At 39.8% G+C, this 21868-nt stretch overlaps 1 protein-coding gene across 3 annotated transcripts in view; it reads right to left on the reverse strand.

The window, feature by feature from the left end:
* Nucleotides 1-4153: 4153 nt before the first annotated feature.
* The window catches only part of zbtb16a (zinc finger and BTB domain containing 16a), a 157438-nt gene continuing 139723 nt past the window's right edge, over nt 4154-21868 (reverse strand). For all 3 annotated transcript variants that reach the window (XM_042007706.1, XM_042007707.1, XM_042007705.1), the window contains exons 6-7: nt 13671-13841; nt 4154-9370 (exon numbers count right to left, since the gene is read on the reverse strand). In XM_042007706.1, the coding sequence (XP_041863640.1) occupies nt 9141-9370; nt 13671-13841 (401 nt within the window). In that variant the 3' untranslated portion in view covers nt 4154-9140. The remainder of the gene's footprint in view (nt 9371-13670; nt 13842-21868) is intronic.

Genomic DNA, 21868 nt, shown 5'->3' on the forward strand with positions numbered 1-21868 from the left:
AGGTATCATTCCTGCAAATGTAACCATTTCTAACCTTTTGAGCCTAATTTTTAGGCCTCTGTTCAGATCATAGAATAAAATGTGAACATCATCTCTGCAAAGGCCAACTCTAATAAAGCAAAGGATTTATTCCAGACAGCTCAGGCCAGGTCACCAAAATGGCCATTTTGGTGCAGTTTGGGACCATCTGTTCTCAATTCTCCCAATTTTAAGGCTGTTAAGAGTTAATCACATAACAAGTCATTTGCATGTAACTTGTTTAAAAAAGACCTAATGAATGCCATCAAGCAGGAGGTTTGATTGTGATATGTAGTTCAAATGTTCAGTAAATATTTCCCAAAACAATGTAAAGAATTGTCCATATTGGTAAATATCTCTGTTTCTGTCACAGTTGGATTAAAATTTTCATTTTTTTTTTTTATGTTCTGAAGGATTTATTGGCGGGTTTGGACCTGTTTCATGTATAAACATGACTTAAAGTACACTTCATGCCTAAGTCTGGCTGTTAGTCATATAAATATATGTTAAAAAAATCACAAATTTGTGCACAAAATAACGCAAAAATGTAGGTGATCCCATAGTGATGTGTTATGGTGATGTCCTGTCTGGTAAAATGTCCTGTATTCCTCTGAACTCATAAACAACCTACAAACTGATGCTTGGAGTGTTTTAATCTCACTGTGGAATTACCTTTAAGTTTACCAAATGAATGGAAATGAAAAAACTTCACTTAGAACTTTAAAGTCTTTCTGTCGACTTTGTTTATTTCTACCACCTTTAGTTCCTGAATTAATGGCTTTTTATGAAAATGTGAAGGACACAGAGAATGGCTGAAAAGCATAAAAATGAAAACACATTTAGTTCATTTTATTTTCTTGTATCACAGAGGCAGCAAGAGGTTATTTATAAAGACAGAAAACTTGTACTTACTGTTTGACCACGCTGTCACATAGCAGTGGAACACATGTAATGATATAAAAATCGAACTTTGACCTTTTTAAATCTTGATTTCTTCAAATCAAAAGAAGCTTTAAATGAGTAAAGTGTGAATCCTTCATGCATAAACCAAAGTTCTATTTCAGCATTTGATTATGTAAATAGTTTCTATAAAATTAAAATAAAAAAGTTTATTGTTTTTATTATTTCATCACCCCCACCAGAAAAGACACAAAAATAGTTAAAACAATAATAAAAAATTATCTGTATGTATGTATGTTTTTATACATGTATACATGTACGTATATGTATATATATATATATATATATATAGTTTAGCAAGCTTACTTAGAGCATGCAGTTCAAAACAGCAGCCAGAGGGTGGCGCCATGTACAGCCACATTCTGTCAATAGCTGGAAGATGGTAAGTTGTGCCATTAGTAAAATGACAGAGATGCATAAATCTGTTTGTCACAAACTCACCTTTTCCCCTTTGTGTTTCTTCAAATGTGAATTTATTTTATTGAAATACAGTCTGTCTCAATAAAACAGAAAGAAAAACGTTTGAATTTAACCTTCATTTCAACCCCCTAAATCAGGAGCCTCATCATTCCCTTATCAAAGGCTGCCAACCTGAATGTATTGTTTAAACATGTGGGTCAGAGATCAATAGTGAAAACTCCAGCTGCAAAGCATCCACCCACCCCTGCCCTTCCTTCCTCGCGTCCCAAAATAAGATCAGTCACATCAAAGCAACTAAACCAATCACAATGACTTTTCTCCACATTTCCTGTTTTTATGTCAGAATGTAAAACAATAACCACAGAGCTGCAACGTGTCTCCGGTGTGATGCCTCCGTGTTCTGCATGAGTGAACAGGGAAGCGCTGCCTCTTTAGTTTGTAATACGCTGAAGACAACATCTGATCATCTGTGTGTCAAAGAGAGGAAACGAGTGAATATAGGAGCAATGCTGATGTGATACAGTGCTGGGATACTGTGACAGACCAGCTGAAACACAAAGATGATTGAATAATTACTGCCAGGAATATTACCACCAGTGCATTTAACTGTTGCTTATGCTGATTAAAAACAGCTACAAGGAGTGTTTTTGTTTTTCTGCTGGTGTAACACTGGAGCCCCATCAGCAGCCAAACAAGCCTCCTAAAGCTTCTCCTGACGACCACGTTACAGAACACACCATCAGAGTTTAAATCAAGGCGAGATGATGGCAGATGCTTCAGATTATATTCGTATATATTATAAAACCAAACTACAACCACCTACACAGCCGTGTTTTATTAAAGAAATGGCGCAGGAAACATCACAGTTACCAGGATAGGCATGGACTCCTCCATGCCACAGCTAGTTGACTGACCTTTTTAGACCTCTCAGTGGACGGTAACTGATTGGATCCTGCAGGTGTGGCCTAGCTGGTTTTTTTTTTTTATGTGTTTGAAAATGATCCCTACTTATTCACTTTGGGTCCTGGTTTGGAAATTTAGTGTTTTTGGACAAAAACGGCAATTCCACGTGAACCCAATAAACGATCTAAGAATGATGAAGGAAGCATGAATATTCATATTACATGTCAGTAACGGACCAGATGAACGATCACAATCCAGCCCGTCTCCTTTAAGGATGCTTATTTATCAGCTACATATATGGCGCCTTGACTGATCTATTTATGTTGACCTTTTTCATTTACTTTGCTCCTGGGGATGTATTTACTTGCACTGGCTGCTGACTTTGCTGGTTAATTTCACTGGGAAAAGATCCAACACAGGCTGGAGGAGAGAAACCAGAGCAAGAACTTGCCACTAAAGAATCGTCCTCAGGTTCCGATCTGAACCATTGGTGCCTTGCTCAGTCTTGTGTCTGAGACAAAACACGTGCAGACATGATCTGCATGTGTAATGATGGCAGTTACGACCTCCATGTTTTAGGAGTCAGAGCAGACCAAATGCAGCCAGGCGGGAGCTGCTGCAGCAGTTACAGTAAAAACCAGACACAGTAGAGATGGTGGTGGAATTCAGGTCAGAGCTTTTAACATTTTAGTTTTACACTCTCATTTATATGTTTATGCTTTATTGATCTTTTACTCTATGCAAGAGGCAACATGAAAAAATGAGCAAGTCTAAAAAAATGATTGGATGCTAGAAAGACTGAAGGTCTTTCATGGTGAAAAAAATAAGATCCTATTGTTTTTCTGAAGAAGTGAAATGTTTCATTGTAAAATCCTGACATTAGGTACGCTACTTTACCTGGACCGCCTTCTAGTACCAGATCTTCCTCTTCACCGGGACCGCCTTCTAGTACCGGGTCGTCCTTTTTAATTCTTGGTGTGATAGATGGAAGCAGATGGTGGAAACCTTCCTCAGAGATTTTGCTCCATGATGAGAATCTCCCATTCCACCACATTCCAAAGCTGCTCTACTGGATTGATATCTGGTGACTGTGGAGGCCGTTGGAGTCCAGTGAACTCATTGTCATGTTCTAGAAAGCAGCTGGAGATGACTCTGAAATATGATTGGCTCTTCAATTATTTGTGCAGTAACAGCTATTCAGTGCAGAATGATTTTCAGCGTCTGGTGCAGTGTCCCGTTTCTCTCACCACAATCTGCATTGTGGCACTGGGAAGTGCACAAGCCTGGAAATCATGGCCAATGGTTCTCCCTGCCAGATTTCAGCTCTGGGGGTCTAATAGGATTTTCTCACGAGTAAACCCAACCCTGACTGGTTTTTGTTCCCCACTTAAAACAAAAACACTGAAATTAGCTTAGATATATATATTAAACAACAGGTTTAATCTGTAAAATTGCAGAAATACGTATTTTATTGTGGGGAGAAATGGGAGGGGATGAAGATCGAAGAGTAACATGCAGAATATCTATTTCCCTGCTTATCAATGTTGACTCAGTAAAATGTACAGTTGCTTAATTTTTTCCCTTTCTTTAACTTGACTGACCTGCAATGGTGTGAAAGTTCTTTAGAAGCAAATGCAAAGCCAGAATGAGTGCTAAGAGACAATATGAAGTCAATTTTTTATTTTTTCTAACTGCAGATTGAAAGTGTACAACTGAACATTATGATTTAATTTTCATTATAAGACCCATAAATAAAAATACAAAAAAAAAACAAAAAAAAAAAAACACTACAAATAAAAAAAAAACAATCTACTGTTAGTAGGATTTGAAAAAAAGAGAAATATTCTTTATATTTTCACTATCAAAGGCACAACATTGACTTTATTGACAACATGGAGAAGAGAACCTGCAGCATTAAATCTTTTATTTTCCTTTTTTATTTTTTTCACACTCCATCAGAGAACACTGAAATGTTACAGAGAGATGTGTCTGATTCTACATGGAAGAAAGAAAAAAGAACAAGCTCTATATCAACAGACTGTGGCTACAGATTGGTGGCACAGCTCAACAGGAAACGTACTGCCATGGGAAAGAATGAAAATAAAAATAGCACGTTGTCGCTGGAAAAGACAAAGGACCTTTGCAAAGCTCTAATGCAATTTTAAAAAAAAAAATTATTTTCATTTTTGTGTTTTACAACTGACAACGATAAGAGAACAAAATAAAGAAATTAAAAAATAATAATTGGGCACCTTCTAAGATTAGGCTAAGATTAGGTGCTGAGGTAGACAAAAACTAGAACAATTCAAATCATAATAAAAACACTATTTTCTCAACACAGAACAACTCGACTGGCACTTGTGCTGTCACAACAATGGAGGAGAGAAGTAGCACAGACAAGCCAGGGAAAGACAGAGAAAAGCTTCGTTATGCTTGGTCCGACAAGGAAATTGGTCCTCAGTGCTAATATAAAAAATACAATGTCTTGGTGCTTTGTTACTCAAACAGTTTTAGTCTAGACCTGGATGGCACATGCATTGCAACACTGCATGAAATGGCTACTTTGTTCTAGAAACACCACACCAAAACACAGAGTGCCAGCTCCAGGGATGCCATGATTCCTCTCTGACGAATTCAACATCCCCTAATAAATGCATTTAGTAGAAAAGACAATGAAAAAAAAACAACAAAAACCACAGAAGGAAAGCAGGAGGGAACCACCCTCGTGCCAGCCTTCCCAAACAGGGTTTTCCTTATCAGACAATCAGCAAACCTGTTGCTGACAAAAAGGACAAACAGGTTTGGGTTTTAATTTGCTTGAGAAAAACAACTCGTTTTATTTCCTTTTCTTTTTTTGTCCTCCAAAGTTTTTCACTGAAGCCTGTTTATATCTTCAGTAGACTTTTTTTTTTTCCTTTTTTTTTTATTGTGCTGCTAAATAAATGCTTTTGGATGCCAATCACAGAGTACAGCTTAAGAAATGAGGCGAGTGCATGAAGGGTTCCTGCAGTCCTTGAAAAGAAGGCCTGCTCTGTTCGGGATTTCAAAATAAAAAAAAAAAAAATGTTTCGAGCTTCATGACATCCCTAGGGTGCTGCAGACAACATTTTTATTTTCTTCAGAAAATACAAAAACTAAGCAGATATAGATGATATTTTTGTTGAACATTTCCATTTTTAGGCACAAAGATAGTACAGAAACATCAGAGAAACACTGAGGGAAGAACTATATCGATGCCAATGTATACATATATATATCTTTTTTTCCCCAAACAGAAAAAAGTGGCATAGAATATCATTTTATTTTGTATCTGATCTGATTAGTGCATTTTTCCACTAATACACACACACGCTCACACATAGTTACACACTCTTTATACGCACTCGTTCACCCGCACGAAGAAGTAGAAAACATTCAGAGGACGATGATCAGAATAACGTGACTGAGCAGGTCTTGCATTGTGGTGTTCAGACTGAACTGGGTTTATTATACTGGGTGGGTTTTATCAGAGGGTTAAATAAACTAAACATAAACCCTCAGCTCACAGTGTTGGAGAATAAAATGGCAAGACACCGTGGGACATGCCATCCCTTCTTTTTTCAAGTACAAAAACAAAACAAAACATGTTGACAGTCAAGTTTGATTGAAAAAGCATGAATGAGGAGCACTAATTGGTCGGTGGGCAGCGATCCCCTGCCATCCCCTTTTCTTTTGTTTTTAAATCATCTTTTTTTTTTTAAAACAAAAACTTTGTCACTTACACACACTTGTAAAGTTTGTGGCAGATAAATTTAGTCCTTCACCTACAATGCAATTGACATCCAGAAAGCAACACTTATTATTACAATATGTTCACACACATTTTTTTTTTTTATTTTTCTTTTATCTCCAACAATATCAAAGAGGAGCAAGGCAAAAATGATCCACACCCAGAAAGAGAGAAACAAAAAGACATAAAAAAAAATACAAATATTGGTGCCCTGCTGTAACCCTCCACAAATGGAAAAAGGACCGACACTGAATACAAAAATATCACAATTTTTATATATCAAATTGCCTCTGTTGGCTCTTGTTCAGGAATACACTCGTATCCCAGCAGAGCTCATCTGCTGAGAGATTTTCTATTTCTAACCTTCTCATTTGTGATTTCAACCTGCTCTTCCAATTGTCCAAAGCACTCTGCAAGGCTGCAGATATGACCTGTCCTGCACGGTTCGGGATGTTTTTCTGTTTTTCACATTACAAAACTACAACTCTATTCACATATTTTCAAGTTTAAATTCTTGTTTTTAAACGCTCTTAAAAAGCAATAGTACTTCGTCTTATCTGCCCTCTTACTCGTCACTTAAGGCTTGAAAATTGCTTTATTTTCTTCCTCTCTGTTCTGTGGTTGGAGGTGCAGGGGGAGAATAAACATCCGTTCCAATGACTTTTCTCATCCTGTCCACCTCTACTTTTTCATCTCTTACCCTTTTATATACACATTGCTTAAAAACACAATCATAAATCAACTTTAGGAAAAAAAAAAAAAAGCATGAGATGAAGTAGCTATGACAAAAAATGCAAACACAAAAATGTGCTTTTGCCAAAAAGAAAACAAAAACAAACAAACTGAGAGGTAGCTTTTATAACAAATGACCAAACCTTCCGGCTCTTTAACAAACAGGGTTAATAATACCAAGTTTGGTAACATGTAATGCACAAACATTAGAAAAGAAACCAAAAACAAAGAAATCTCTTCACTGTGGCACTTAATTTTTCCCATGTACACACCACTTCATCGCGCTTGCAATACAGCTTTCTGACAAATATTAAAGAAAAAAAAAATTGAAACAAAAGGGAAACTTAAAAATTCACAAGCAACATGAGGTCACAAAAATGAGGTAATTCAAGTACAATGTGTTGAGATCAAACTTAAGGTCAATAATAACGAGAAGAAGAGACGTGAGAGACGAACCACAGAGAAAGAGTCGATTTATTCGGCTTTTCTTCCGTGTCCACCGGCCGTTTGGATATGTGATCATCTAGATGATGCTGTGACGCGCACAAATGTTTCTGAAAGCCTACAGGTTTGACCACAACGTGCTTAACAGGTTTAATGCTGTATGTCAGACATGTCGGAAAGTTGGACATTCCCACCTTCAACCTTCCAACAAAATATGTCAGGTTTCCCCAGAAGCATCCATCTAACTGACTGAAGATGCCTGCTAAGTCCCTTTTTCACTGCCTTTGCTACGCTGTGGTGAACACAGGCATCCACCACACACTGTAGAGAAAGGAGGAGTGGTAACATGAATAAATGCAACTTAGTTTGTAAATATGCATGTATGAACATAAAAATGTTTCCCGGTACGATCCAAGATGGGACGTCTCGTTTTCCATCATCAGACAGACAAACAGCATTCACCTGCTATGGTATATCTTTCTTACATTCATTGATTATGCCTTATAGCTGTCTCTAAACTGCAACGCCATTCACAGCCAGCCATCAAAGTCATAGGACTCCCACAGACAGCAACCTTTTCCCAGTTAGTTTCCCTCCTTCCTGGTAAACGGGTCCATCCTTTGTGGTCAACTTGTTTTGGTTTTTCTGTCAGTTTTTTGTACTTTAGTGGTAGTGTGAGATACTGATAATTGTCTGGTTAAATGGACGTAGCATGGCAAAGCGGTCCAGCTGTCTATTGATAGGGTAAACTGCCTGGGTTTATTGTAGGATATTGTTACAGCGAGTTATATCTATGAAGGATTTTTACATCTTGCTGATATCAAACAGAGACTGTTCTCGTAGTTTGCTTTACTTGTGCAATCAAGCTATGATAAACTACGATGCAGAGCTAAAAAAGATAATATATGGTGAAAAAGTGACAAAAGTTAGCCTTTGTGTGGCCAGTGGTGACCCAACCTTCTCCAGCCTAATCAGACAGAGACATAGAACCAGAAAGACTACTGGGGAAAATGGGGAGACTTCCACTAGCAACTTCCCTGCCCGCAAACAACCTGGGTGCTTGGTATGCAGCATGTTAATACTCCCATTCATCCTGTTCAGCTGGTTTTTTCTTTCTTTCTACTGCATAAACCTTCCAGTTCTGTTGCAGATTCTCAGGGGCTATCTATGGACAGTTAACTAGAAGACTTCTGTAGAAAATGGGAGATCCGAAGCACACTGCTTGCACATAGAAGAAGAAAGTTGACAAAACAATAACATTTGCAGTTCAAAAGATAAGTAGCATGTTGATCCAAACTGTCAATTCATGTCTGGAGCTCTGATTACGTTTAATTATCCTGCGAAACACATTTCCATGAGATAAATCTGCTGTAACAACCAGAAACTTTAGGTTTGTTTTCATGAAGAAAAGGTCTTTGATACTCAAAAAGCAGAAAGAAGTGAGCAGCGTTGATGTAAATACATCAAATACAAACGGGGAACAGCAGAAGACAAAAAGGAGTGGATTCATTTCCTGCTGGCAGGAGCCTACAGGTTCAGATAGCCCTTGAGAATCAGCATTTTCACCAGTTTGGCAGCAGCATCCATAGATCGGCTTGAAATGACCAGAAACAATAACACAGTTGCAGATGTAGTGAATGACCCGATGAATCCGAACAAGGATGGAGAATCACTCCATGTCCAAGTTTTCCTTTTCTTAGTACTTGTGCACCCCCGCCGCTCATTGCCGCCTTTGCATTAAGAAAAGAAACGAAAAAAAAACAAACCCTCCTGTTTTTGAGTATCTTGTCGTTGACATTCCTCCGTTGTCAAGATCCTTGCCTCTTCTCCACCCCGTTACATTCCCCTTACCTCTTAACCCATCTCCACCCTCTTCATTCGCCCTCCTCCTGTCTCAGACATAGCAGAGGTACAGGTAGGTCTTCTCTATGCGCCAGTCTGGAGGGATGTCTTCTGGCTTGTGGCCTTTCATGTGCTTCTGCATGGCTGACAGGCTGGGGCAGTACTCCAGGCAGATGGTGCATTGGTAGGGTGAGGCGCCATTGTGGGTGCGCAGGTGCTTGATCATGGCTGAGTAGTCCCTGGATCGCTGGTGACACAGCTTGCACTCAAATGGCTTCTCACCTAAAGGATGACAGGCAAGGGGGGAAGAGTTGAAGACAAGAGCTATAGTCACAGTGCCAATGAGTACATGTATTCTCCCCTTGCTGTAGTCAGTCTGTTAAAGAAGGGAGAAAAGGAGTGATAAATTATTTAATGAAAGGTTTTTATTCTGCAAATCTTTTAACATCTAAATCTTATTTTGAATATGGACTAATAAGATAGATAGATAGATAGATAGATAGATAGATAGATAGATAGATAGATAGAAAGATAGATAGATAGATAGATAGATAGATAGATAGAAAGATAGAAAGATAGACAGACAGACAGACAGACAGACAGACAGACAGACAGACAGACAGCGGAGCATCTTGGGCTATGTCCACATGGCACCAAACCTGGTTCAGGCGTGAAAGTGGTGGCAAAAACTAGGAGAAAGGCTTAACCATTGCAAGGCTACTACAAGGCTGTGGGGGGTGCTATGATGATTAAAGAGTAACACTCCAAAGCTAGAACAAGACGTAGCGCATGCGCAGAAAAAGGCTCACTGCGTGTTGCAGGAAGTTCACATTGGAAGAAGAGAAGAGAAGATGGCTGAGGATTCAGTGTGAGGCAAAAGAGAAACATTTGTTTAGACTGATGAGGAAGTCGAGCTTCTTCTTCGAGTAGCACTGGACTACAAAGCAAAATAAATTGAGGAATGTGTGGATTGGGAATCTGTTGTGTTGTTTTTGGTGGTTGTTGTGTTTGGCACGTGTTTGTCACACTGACGTTGTTTCCTCAAGTTGTGCGACTATGCTGTCCTGACGGAACACAGATGGTAGAGGTCCACTGTGGTACCTGTTTTCAGCAGATCGATTTCATGGAGGTTAATCCCTGGTTTCACAGGGATAAAAGGGTGGACTGCTAAAATACTTATGTGGTTTTACTGTTATTCGGTACCGTGGGGATGGCTCCTGAGTCTGGCAGAGAAGGAGCTTCGCTGTTTGACCAGTGTGTGGTGGAGAAGATGGTCGGGGTTATCGGGTACGGCTGTATGTTTTGTGTTGACATTGTTTACGGAGTATTTATATTAGTTTGGTTTGGTTATTTGGTTTGTTTATGTGTTCTGCCATTGTTTCTATGACGAAAACGGTGCGGGCTCCCAACAACTACTCCCGACAGTTGACCAATCAGAGGCAGCCTGCATCAGGGGAAGGTGGGGCTCAGTGCAGAAGGCTAGTAGCTCAGCTAGGGCAGAGTATCCGTCTCCAGTGTGGGAGACTAGAGTCTGATTCCCCCAGGGGAGGAATATTAACATCTTCCAGTAGGGTCTTTAGGCAGCACCCTTAACGCTACTGCCTAACCACTGTAAGTCGTTTTGGATAAAAGCATCTGCTAAATGACTGCAATGTAATGTAATGTAGAAGAGTCTCATTCTGCTTGTTTCTGGCAAAGGCTGATCTGAGGGCCTACGGAGAGGATCAATATAAAATAAATAAAGGGGTTTGTAAAAAAAACGCTGGATTAATTCCTGCCCTTGTGGACTCACATATTTAAATAAATTAGCTTGAAATGAGCATAATGGGGCCACTTTTAAGATCTGTTGATTTTTTTTTTTATCGCTAAGAAACAGTTTTTTATGTTTGAAGAAATTTCATAATGTCTTTACAGCTGATAGAAATATGGGCAAAACTACCAACACTAGAAAAGAAACTGTGAATAGAACAATTTATTAAGGTGTCTGAATACAAGTGTAGACATTTATTACTAACATAAGAACCAGCAAAAAGATCAAGATCTAAATGAACAAGGATTTCAGGTTTTAATAAATGAAATCATCTATGGTACATTGCACCATATGCAGCCTCCACCAGTCAACACTCCAGAGGGTGTTATAAACCAAGCAGCAACCCTGCTTTCCTTCTGTGAGGGCTGCTATATTCATGAAGCCATTTCCATTTGGAAACTGCGGCTGTCCTAAACGTGCTAATGATTTGAGTGATGGCAGGGAATAATCCACCAGCGCTCAAGCCGGCAGACTCAAATTAGACATGTAAATGCTGACCTTTAGCAATGGCATTTGAAATGAGGTGTCGGAAGTGATCTTGCCCAGCCCTTGCTGTCACCCACACATGTGCCAGGAAAAAACACACACACACACACACACACACACACACACACACACACACACACACACACACACACACACACACACACACACACACACACACACACACAAACCCAAAAACGATCATCTTCATGCCTCTGCTGCTCGCTCGGTGTGTTCTTGTGAAGCCCTGGTTAACCTTGACTGCAGTGGGTGGGGTGGGTGATGAGGGGGGTTATGGTGCCATTTAGCCAATAAGCATAAATACAGTGTCTCAGGTCCTCATTTGTTTCAGTGTGGACACTTGCATGATCCTGGTATTGATAACCAGACTGTAAACAGAGTCGCTTCAAATAACCAGCTAATAATGAATTGCAAATGAGGCCTAGGTATTGATCTACCATTGGCATTTGGAATGTGTGGAGAGACGGGGAGTGGGTGGGGGTTAGGTTGCCAATGTCGATGATTCATCAAGCAGCTCCCTTTTGTGTGAGGTGGCCTTTGACTGTGAGCTTGTCACTCGCTCTTGTTATCTGCTGTTGCTCTCAAACTTAACGCAAAGCCCCCCTCCCCCACTAAAAAAGAGGAAAGAGTGGACAGAGGGGAGCCAATTATTGGACAGGCCGCCTTGATAGTGTGGCTTAACAGCTGGCTTATTGAATAGGAGGCGGGAGGGCGCTGCTGTGATTGTGTGTGCTGGAGTAAAACAAGGTGATGTGGGGAGCATAAACCCTTGGCTGTGTGCCACCCTGGTGAGCACTCATGCTAGGCTTTCTAAGCTGGATTTCGAAGCATGCATTAATTCTCCAGGCCACCTAGCCTATCACAGTGTCAACATCTTTATGGGGCTCTAAATATACTCGGATCAATATAAAGTCTTCTGAGGCATTCATCTACTGTATTACAGGAACACAGATATTCATCTGGTCTGAGCCCTGCAACTTGAAGATTGTGGAGTCCTTCTGCAGGTCTGCAATCATGTCTCATTGCAGCAGTGTGAAATAGTTGATTATGCCCACAAATAGAGTGTGAAAGCATTTGTTTTTCCAAACAATACTGATATCAGCAGCATAACGGTTCAAGATTTAAACTTGTTTTCTGAGATTGGGAGGTTTATGTGGTAAAAAGTTGGAACATGCTAACTTAGCTTAGCAAAAATACTTGACATGGCTGAAAACTAGCTTAACTTTTAAACACGTTTTTAGTCCAAGCGTTAAAAAGAAAGCAAAGCTCATATCACATATTTATCTACATATCACACAAAGCAAACACATTTGCTTTGTGTGATATGTAGATAAAAAGACATTTTAAAATGTCCATGTAAATTGTGAGATGAGGAACTACTTTTTGAGCTACAACCTAGCTTCCCAAACCATTTGTTCTGAAGAATGGTCGCCATGTTTGGTTCCACTGTGCTGTGTAAAGACAAAAAACCAAAATGTTTGTTTACTTTTTAAATGACCGATTTAAAGTCTGCACTCACCTACTTATTAAAAAAAAGGATGGGTAGGTGTATCCAATTTTTAACCATTAGCAAGCCCTTAATCATGTGTCGTTGTTACAGTTTGAAATGGTTCTTTATGCCTTGAAGTGTTTTCTTTCCCAAACAATACTGATATCAGTGGCATAATGGTTACTTTTTTACAGAGATTGTGTGCAAATAAGCTAGGACATGCTAACTTAGCTTAGCAAGAATACTTAGCATGACAGAAAACTAGCCTGGCTCTGAAGATTTTGTTGTCCTAATATTGAAAAAAGGAAAGCTTATTAATCAATAAACATTTCCTGTTTTGTAAGGTGAATGAAAAAGAAATATAGGGTAAGTTACTCCTGTATGTTGTGAGATGAGAAACTAGTTTTAGAAGCAACCTACTGTAGCATCCCAAATCATTTGTTCTGGAAAAATGTCACCATGTTTACTTCCCCGCTAGAGACACACCACTAATATTTTGGCTTACCTTATGCAGAACCAGTTTAAAATCTGGACACAAATATTTATTCAATAAAGGATGGATAGGTTGACCTCAAGTATTCACAAGATGTCAAATGTTTGGACACTCCTTTGGAGTATAGATGGAGAAAAGAATCTAGAGTGGTAGAGAAATAGCTCTTGAATGCAGCTTACATGTTTTGTGGTGTCTCAGTCTGCACATGACAGGGTTAATGGCTACTAACAGCACCATTATTAAATGTTCCTGATCAAACAATGGTTTGTCGGACTTGTTTTGTTACCTGTGTGCACACGGTAGTGGGTTTCCAGCTGGTGCTTGAGGCTGAACTTCTTCCCACAACCGTTACATTCATAGGGCTTCTCCCCAGTGTGGATGCGTTTGTGGCCCTTCAGCGTGCTCTCATCTCGGAAGCAGCTTCCACAAAATTCGCACTCGAATGGGTGGTCCCCTGCTGAAATGCAGAAAGAAAAACATCTTGTTATGAAGATGAAGAAGTCTATAATTTTTGTACTTGGGATTTACCAAAACTTCCCAAACTGGTAAAGCTTTGCCTTCATTTACATAAAGTTAATGCCAACTGCAACAATCTTTACATGTTCTCGACAATCTGGCTGTGATTGAATGGTTTTATTAATGTACAACTGATCATTTTAACTGGGTTATGAACCATGCATTAACATCAGACATTAAGTTTTTAATACAGACCCATTTTACAACCAGCTGACAAATACAACCCATCATTTGTCTTTCTCTTCAAATCACCTGCACTGTTGTTGTATTTTGTGTTAAATTAAATAATTCCAGTCTCTCATGACTTTTCAGCTGCCACGCAGTGTTACTGTGCACTAATATAAAACCTGACTGATGTTGTAAACCCAAAATGATGACCTGAGGTGGATTTCATAGAACTTATCTTCTTATTTTTAGTTCAACCAATCTTAAGACAGCATTTAGTCTAAAATGTGGCTATCCTGTATCAGGGTGTCAGGGTATCATGCAGCTGAACAATGGAAGAACTCATGGAAGTCTCCTTAAGGTTTTTTTTTTGTTTTTTTTTTTGATCTCGCTGCAAATGAACAAATATTTTTATGTGAGCTGCAGGTTACAGAAAAAGGTATTTCTGGCTCAGATATAATGTAAACCTTGACTGTTTTGATTCAAGCAAACCTGACTAATGTGCGTAAATGTATTTTTCAGACACCTGGCTACCCATGGATGTACAGTACTGTATGCCCTTCAAATCATAAAGAGCCTCATTTCAGCTGCACAGCTGCCACAGCACAAGTCCCCACTGGGCAGCTGGAATGGATATTCAGATGTCAAGATCAGGGATATTATGATTTACAGGGAACTTCTCACCAGCAGCCCAAAGACTAGATTGTGTTTGCGTCATTTACACCCCCTCCCCCTCTATCCAAGTAATTTTGTGGATATTTATTAATGTATTTCACTCCACTGCAGCAGGTTTAACTCACCATCAATGACCTATGCCTTTCATTATCTCCCTGTCCAAGCAGCAACGTGGCAGGGAATAAATTGCATTTCTCTTCATGTTCTGCTACCACTACCCCACAGTTGAGATACGATTTCAGCTCCATCCACATATTTTATTTAAGGTGTTATGTAAGTACATACGGTGTGTATGCATGTAGCTGCTTTATTTAAGACACCAAAAAAGGCAAAAGGAAACAGGGATGCTACATGTTCACCTATTCAGTCTGATCCCATTATAGGTTTGTTATACTTTCATGGAAGAAAATGTTTCCCGATGCCATGTGATGTTGGATGCATTCCCATTAAAGGCGAAGGAGATGGAAGGGTTGGGGGGAATAAAGCTGAGACGGGGATGAGACAGGGAACGTGGGTGTGTATGGCGGCGGCGGTGGGGGCTGGGTAAAAATCAATAAAAGTGACAGTCTTTATTTGTCTGCATGAAGTTATCAGTGGCTCCCGCTGTAAGACATTGTGCTCTTTCTAGCATCTCAACCACAGCAGAGATCACAATCCATCACAGAGCTCGGTGGGCTTGCACGATGCTGCAGGAATAATAATTGAGCTCAGATTCACCTGCCTTTAATTAGGGCCTCTATCAGACCAGTGAGTGGGATGCTAATACTCTGAGGAGGTATGCAGGGTTATTTATGCTTAATGTCCTGTTGCAAGTCTTTTCTGTCTGTGCACTGGAAAATACACTAAGAACTACAGTAAGTTTCTGTTCTTTAACATCCCATAAGTTTCCTTATCAGGTGGATGCGAGTCACACTGATCATCCTTTTGCAGTTTCATTTAGTTTTCAAAAGATGAAGAAGTTTATTTCTACAGACAACACTGGTCCTCCTCAGAGTTAAGAGTTTCCACAGTGGACAAACCAACCCCCCCTTTAGCGGGGTCCTTTTTGCTTCTTTAAGATGCCTGGAAAAGGAGGATGAGATAGAGAGTATTGAGTTCAACTGCAGTCTAAAACGTAATCCTTCACACACGATCTTTCTTTTGTCTTTATCCTGTAAGATTAATTCCCCAACACCAAGACCTACATTTCTTTTCACGTCATGATTTGATCGTCTCAACAATAATAACCACGACAAGCAATGAACAACAAAGCAATCCCAAAACATACCAAACAATAGGGACAAAACAGTAAACTGAACTCTGTCAGTGGTGCAGAGCAAACAAGCCTCTGTCACCTTTCACTGCTTAGTTATGTAGAGCCACAGACTGCATGTAACAGACTGACTTTCCAATTGCTTACAGGGAGTCCCACTGAAAATCTAACATGATGTCTGGTATGAGCTGAGGCAGAGAAAAAAATACAGTGACCACAGGTCAACTCCAGTATCTTGCACCCAGGATGCGCCTGTAATCTCCCACTGCCACTCGGGGACGCCAAAGTGCGAAGTTGTACTGCAGACCTTTAAATGAATCACACACAATTCTATAATCACAATGTGAGCATGTAAAGGAGCAGACTTCATTTTCTCATGGGTTCGGGGAAAATAATGGGGACATGTTCTCTCTCTGCTACTATTACTTCTTGCCCCCCTCCATTCCTACCTCCTTCTTCACCTTTCAGCTTTTATTCTCTTTCTCGCCGGTGCGACCACATGGCAGGGGCGCCACAGATGAGGACCCAGCACAGTGAGGTGGAACCACAGCATGCAGAGTGAATTCATGGATGCCCCCAAGCATCACCACCTGCGTCTCCTGACCCCCTTGCCTCCTATTACCTCTTTTGACACCCCAAAGGGCTGCTGAGGTTGCCCATGGGCACAGGGTATGTGTTCATTATATACGGGAAGAGGCTGTAAATTACTGGGCTACATGGCTGCCAGGACCAGAACTGGCTTGAGTCCTGTCTCTTTCTTTCTCCCTCTGTCTGGCTGTAGTGCTATCAAATACAGCTGCGAACACAAAACACCCTGCCACAGCAGACAGCAAATTGGCTCAGAGTTAAAAAAACAACACACACACTTACACACAGACGGTGCACAACAACAGAATATTAATGAAGGCCTGGCCTGTAAAGAGCTGCTAGAGAAGGGGACTAGCACAGTTGCTATGACTGCCACGTCTCTGAACCAGCATTGGGTGTTTGTGCACGAGTGCCTGAACATATACAGTACTGTACATACATGATATAAAGATACAGAGCTAAATAAAAAGAGGCAACGTGGCTGTAATGGCATGTCAAGATGAGGTGATGAAACTGCAGGTGGATGGAAGGAAATAACAGAGACACAGCGAGGCAGAGGAAGAGAGATGGCAAGATTAAGATGCAGAAATAAACACCATTGAATCCCTTTTTTTTTCTTTTCCTCATTCTAAATGGTGATCTAATGTCAGAGCCCATAGCAGCGAGGCTGCTTTCAACAGATAAGCCAGCAGGCAGGTAAAATGAAGCACATGTAATGAATGTCCATAAAAGTGCTTTTTGCTGCTCTCTGTCATCAGTTGCAGCAACAGAATACTGATTTAACCAATAACTGAGCCGTATCTAGAAAGCTTTCTCCAGAAGATGAGCTGCCACAGTCTGTCCATTAAAATTAGGGTTCAAAACCAGGAATTGAGATTGTGGTATTTACAGGGAATTTTTGTCAGAATTGACTCTTATTTCCTCTGGAAAATACCTGAAAACCCAGAGATTTATTTAATGTGGGTGCCTCTTTGATGCTTTCATGTGCTAAGAGTACTGTACACACTGATATTAAAGCAGCTTATCCCAGTATTATCTGCTGCATGCCATATGTCATGTTTCAATTCTTACTTTTAACAGTAAAAAATAATGATTGCAGTGACATAATCTCAGTTAAACTTTTGCTGTTATTTATTTTTTTCTGGATTATTTGTACTATTTCAGAGTTTTTTTTAGGTGAGTGCAAACTGAAATACTAATAATTGACGACACTGCGCTCTCACATAGTGACTAGGAAGAGCCGTTTCATTCATAATTAAATTAATACTGAAATGAATAAATATCCCATTAATACAATGTATTTTTTCAATGATTATTTATTTAATGACATATTGATTTATTTTATATATATGTATATATATAAATATATGTATATATATATATATATATATATACATATATATATATAGTTATAATTATATAGTTACTATATACATATTCTACAGAGACGTTACATTAAGAAAAAAGATTAAAATAATATTTATTTATTTATCACTTTTATTTTATAATGGTATTTCACTTATTGTGGAACTTTTATTTTGCAGTCCCATTTTTCAGGTTCTTATATTTAAATGAAGGGGCAGGGTTATCTGTAACCTTCGTTTCCCTGAACCTGCCTGCTGCTTCTTCTTCTTGATGCTTCAAAATCAGCGACGCCAGGCACCGGGGGGGTGTGATGGATCGGGAAGAGGGGCAGGCAGGCAGGTCAGGGAAACAAAGGTTCTCTACAGGCTTCAGTAAACGTTTGTGGTATATTTATAATTTTCCATTTTGACGTTGCAGCAAAGTTGACTGATTTTGACTGACTGAAAGTTGACTATATTTTTATGGCAAGCCAAAAGGGTCAAAATTCGCCACTCTAATGAAGCGTTTGCATTAAAAAGGCTAGAGCTTTGGTAAACACAGTGGCATTCAACACATGTAAAAAGCGTCGTTTTATCGCACTTGAACGTGCGTAAAAAAGAGTTTTGTTGTATTATAATTATCCCAGCTGGAATGCTTTGTCAGCTGAGTTTACCAATGTCCTCCTGTCCTGCTAAACACTTTAAGGTCTCAAGAAGGGTCAGAGCAAGTCTATCTTCTGAGGAGACTGCAGTCTTTTGGAGAGAAGGGGGCACTCCTAAAGACCTTCTATGACTCTGTGGTGGCATCAGCCATCATGTACGGTGTGGTCTGCTGGAGCAGCAGCATCACTGAGAGAGAGAGGAAGAAGCTGGACAAAGTCATCAGAAAGTCTAGCTCTTTCCTGGGCTGTTCTCTGGACTCAGTGCAGGAGGAAGGTGACAAAGGTAGGTGGCAGAACTGGCCTCCATGCTGGACCATGAGTCCCATCCCCTGCAGGACTCCCTGTGTGGTCTGGAAAGCAGCTTCAGTGACAGACTGATCCATCCTCGCTGTGTGAAGGAGAGATACCGCAGGTCTTTCCTCTCTGCTGCTGTCACACTTTACAATGAACACATAGAAACTGTATTTACATGTTTATATACATATTTATGTGCATATTTATATACTGTACATACCCTGTCAGACCAGATGCTGGACATGTTATTACTTATTGTGTGTGTGTTCTTGTTTGATATCACCTGAGTGCTTCTGGTTACTGCACCTGTACTGTTGCAACAACGCAGTTTCCCCACTGAGGGACTAATACAGGTTTTTTTATTCTTATTAATCTATCATATAGAGATGTTGTTGACCTAACAAGAAAGTGAAGATCAGCCATAAAGATGGGTGTGTAGGTTTTCAAGTGAAAGTGCAAATGTCTGCTCTTTTTAATGAATTATATTATCTAAGTTAATTTTAAGAAAAGTAAAATGGTATTTTGGTTGGAAAATTAACACCAACGTGTCCCTCAGTTTTTTTGCTTTTTTGCTTGTTAATTTGAATAGAAAATGAATGCTTGGAAGTCAGAGTGGTACAACTTTGGTAGTTTTCAAGATATAATTAAATTCAACATTAATGATCTAGAAGAGACTATTCTGCAACCTTGGCATTGGGAAAGTAATTTTTGGAAGTATGCATGAAAACCTGAAAAAAAACAGACAAATACAAACAAAACTAAAAAACAAAAAAACAAAAAAACAAAACAAAAAACCAAACAAACTTGCATGTACATCATGGGAAAAATGTCTAAAGTGGATGCTGTATGATAGCATCACTCCTGTTTCTGTATGAAGAACAAGTCTTTATGTTGGAGGATGCGCTGTCTGTCTGTCTGTCTTTAAGCATATTTTTTGTCTTGTTACAAGCAAAGTGTGAATGAGATTATTAACATCAAAGTGTAAACGTAGAGGCACTATGCCTCCATGTCCCCCCCCCCCACCCTTTTTGGAGGGTAAATTAGGACCTATTTCTGGCGCCCGTGATGGCTGCATGAGCTGCTGACTTTCTAATCCCCTGACAAAAGCTTCTGCATCATATTTAAACGATTGCTTTCACGGCTGGCTCATTGTGATTTAACACACGCCCACAGTGGGATGAGGTTCAAAGTGGCAAAAGGCTGCAAAGTCTCATTTGCAGCTCCGAGACGAGCTGAGGTGACATTTGCGTTGCCAGGGTGGGCAGGTGGATCAGAGACGCCGCATGTGTCCCCTCCAATGTCTGGTGGAGAGAACAGATGTGTGCATTGCTACTGTACAGACGGCTCAAGCTGCCACATGCACCCCCACGCCTCACCCCAAAGCCCCCCAGCTCCTGCCACCATCACATACTAATGGCGTATTCGCCTGACTTGTAAATAGGGCCGACTCCTCTCATCTCACTGCCTTTCGTTTCAAATATTTATCTGTGAGCTGGTGAGCTAAATCGGCTCTGACAGTGAGACTGTTATTTAAGGTCGCAGACAGGCGGTTGGCTGAGAGACTGAGAGAAAGAGGGAATGAAAAAGCGTCCATCCCTCGCTGGTAAAATGGGATTCATTTCCATGTGTTCATATTCTGTCATGGCTACGTTTTTTTTTTCTCCCCACTCTCTGCTCTCTTGAAAAACTGTATTAGTGTAGTGGCCTCGTCTCAGAGAGCCAGCTCAGAGAGCATTACAGCGGACCGAAAAAGGGAAAAAATAAAGAAACAACAAAACAAACTGTAAATAATCCTCCCCCGACTGCTGCAGAATTCATTTTATGCTTACCTGAATTCACGCTGTTTATTCAGAGGAGACACATTTTCAAAATAAAACATGCATTTTTATTGTGTATCTTAGAATAGACTGCATTTGTTCATGACAACCCTTGTTCACCTCATGAAAAAGGCTTAACGCAGCTCAGTTCTTTTACAGTCTGCGGTTCCTTTGCCTTAATACACACAGGTGGGGAGTGGACCGTGATAATCTGAGATGAAAAGAATTTAGAAATCACCATATATAAGAAAGGATTGAAGTTATTCATATTGTATTTATCAAAATAACTTATACCAAAGAAAATGGATCATTAGTAAGCTTGCAAAGAGTTGGAATGTATTTGGTAATGTGTGACTCATACTCGGTCTACAACTTGTACTGGTTGTCCGTGGACCAAGTCTCACAGGAAAACGTGCAACACTTTGTCTACATGTCGGTACAAATGTGATAAGCCTCTGCTGATGCAATGTGAACCTGTAACCATGTATTTATTAATATTTAATCCAAAACTTTTCTTTTTAAATTCCTAGCCCTATTCAATGACCAGTGTTGGGCATGTAACTTTAAAAGAGTAATAAATTATAGTTACTAGTTACTTCTTGCAAATAGTAACAGTGTTAGTACTGGAATTACAGCATTATAAAAGTAATTAATTACTCGGAAAAGTAACTGCTTTGTTACTTTTTAAAAAAATGTTTAAAATGTTCACTAAATGGAATTTCACATCCAGCTGCATGTTTATTTATTCATAATAAATCAAATATTAGATCTGACAAATGAATGCAATAGAAAACTAATGGAATAAATTACTAACAGAAAAATCATGGACACTATTCCCAATCTGCTGGATGTCGTGTCTCTGTCTCCTCCTCAGGACGAGCTTCACCTGACTCTACCTGCTTACAGTCACCATGGCAAAAACCTTGTTTCTGGTTATGATGAACATTTCTCACAACGTTCTCATCTCTTATCTCTGAAGGAAAACTGATGTGTGTGGTTCCAGATTAAAACGCTTCCTGTTTTCTCTGGACTCGCTGTTGCTGGGTTTCCTGGTTGTTTGTGTGTGTGGCTGCACACACTGACGGGGTCCGCTCCTTTACCATCAGCTGGGTGGTTACCCGGGGAGAAGGGAGTCCGTTCCTTTTCCCTCAGCCGGTGGAGATCGAGGATAA

Source organism: Melanotaenia boesemani, chromosome 15 (assembly GCF_017639745.1).
Source record: "Melanotaenia boesemani isolate fMelBoe1 chromosome 15, fMelBoe1.pri, whole genome shotgun sequence".
In the NCBI taxonomy this organism is placed as follows: Eukaryota; Metazoa; Chordata; class Actinopteri; order Atheriniformes; family Melanotaeniidae; genus Melanotaenia; species Melanotaenia boesemani.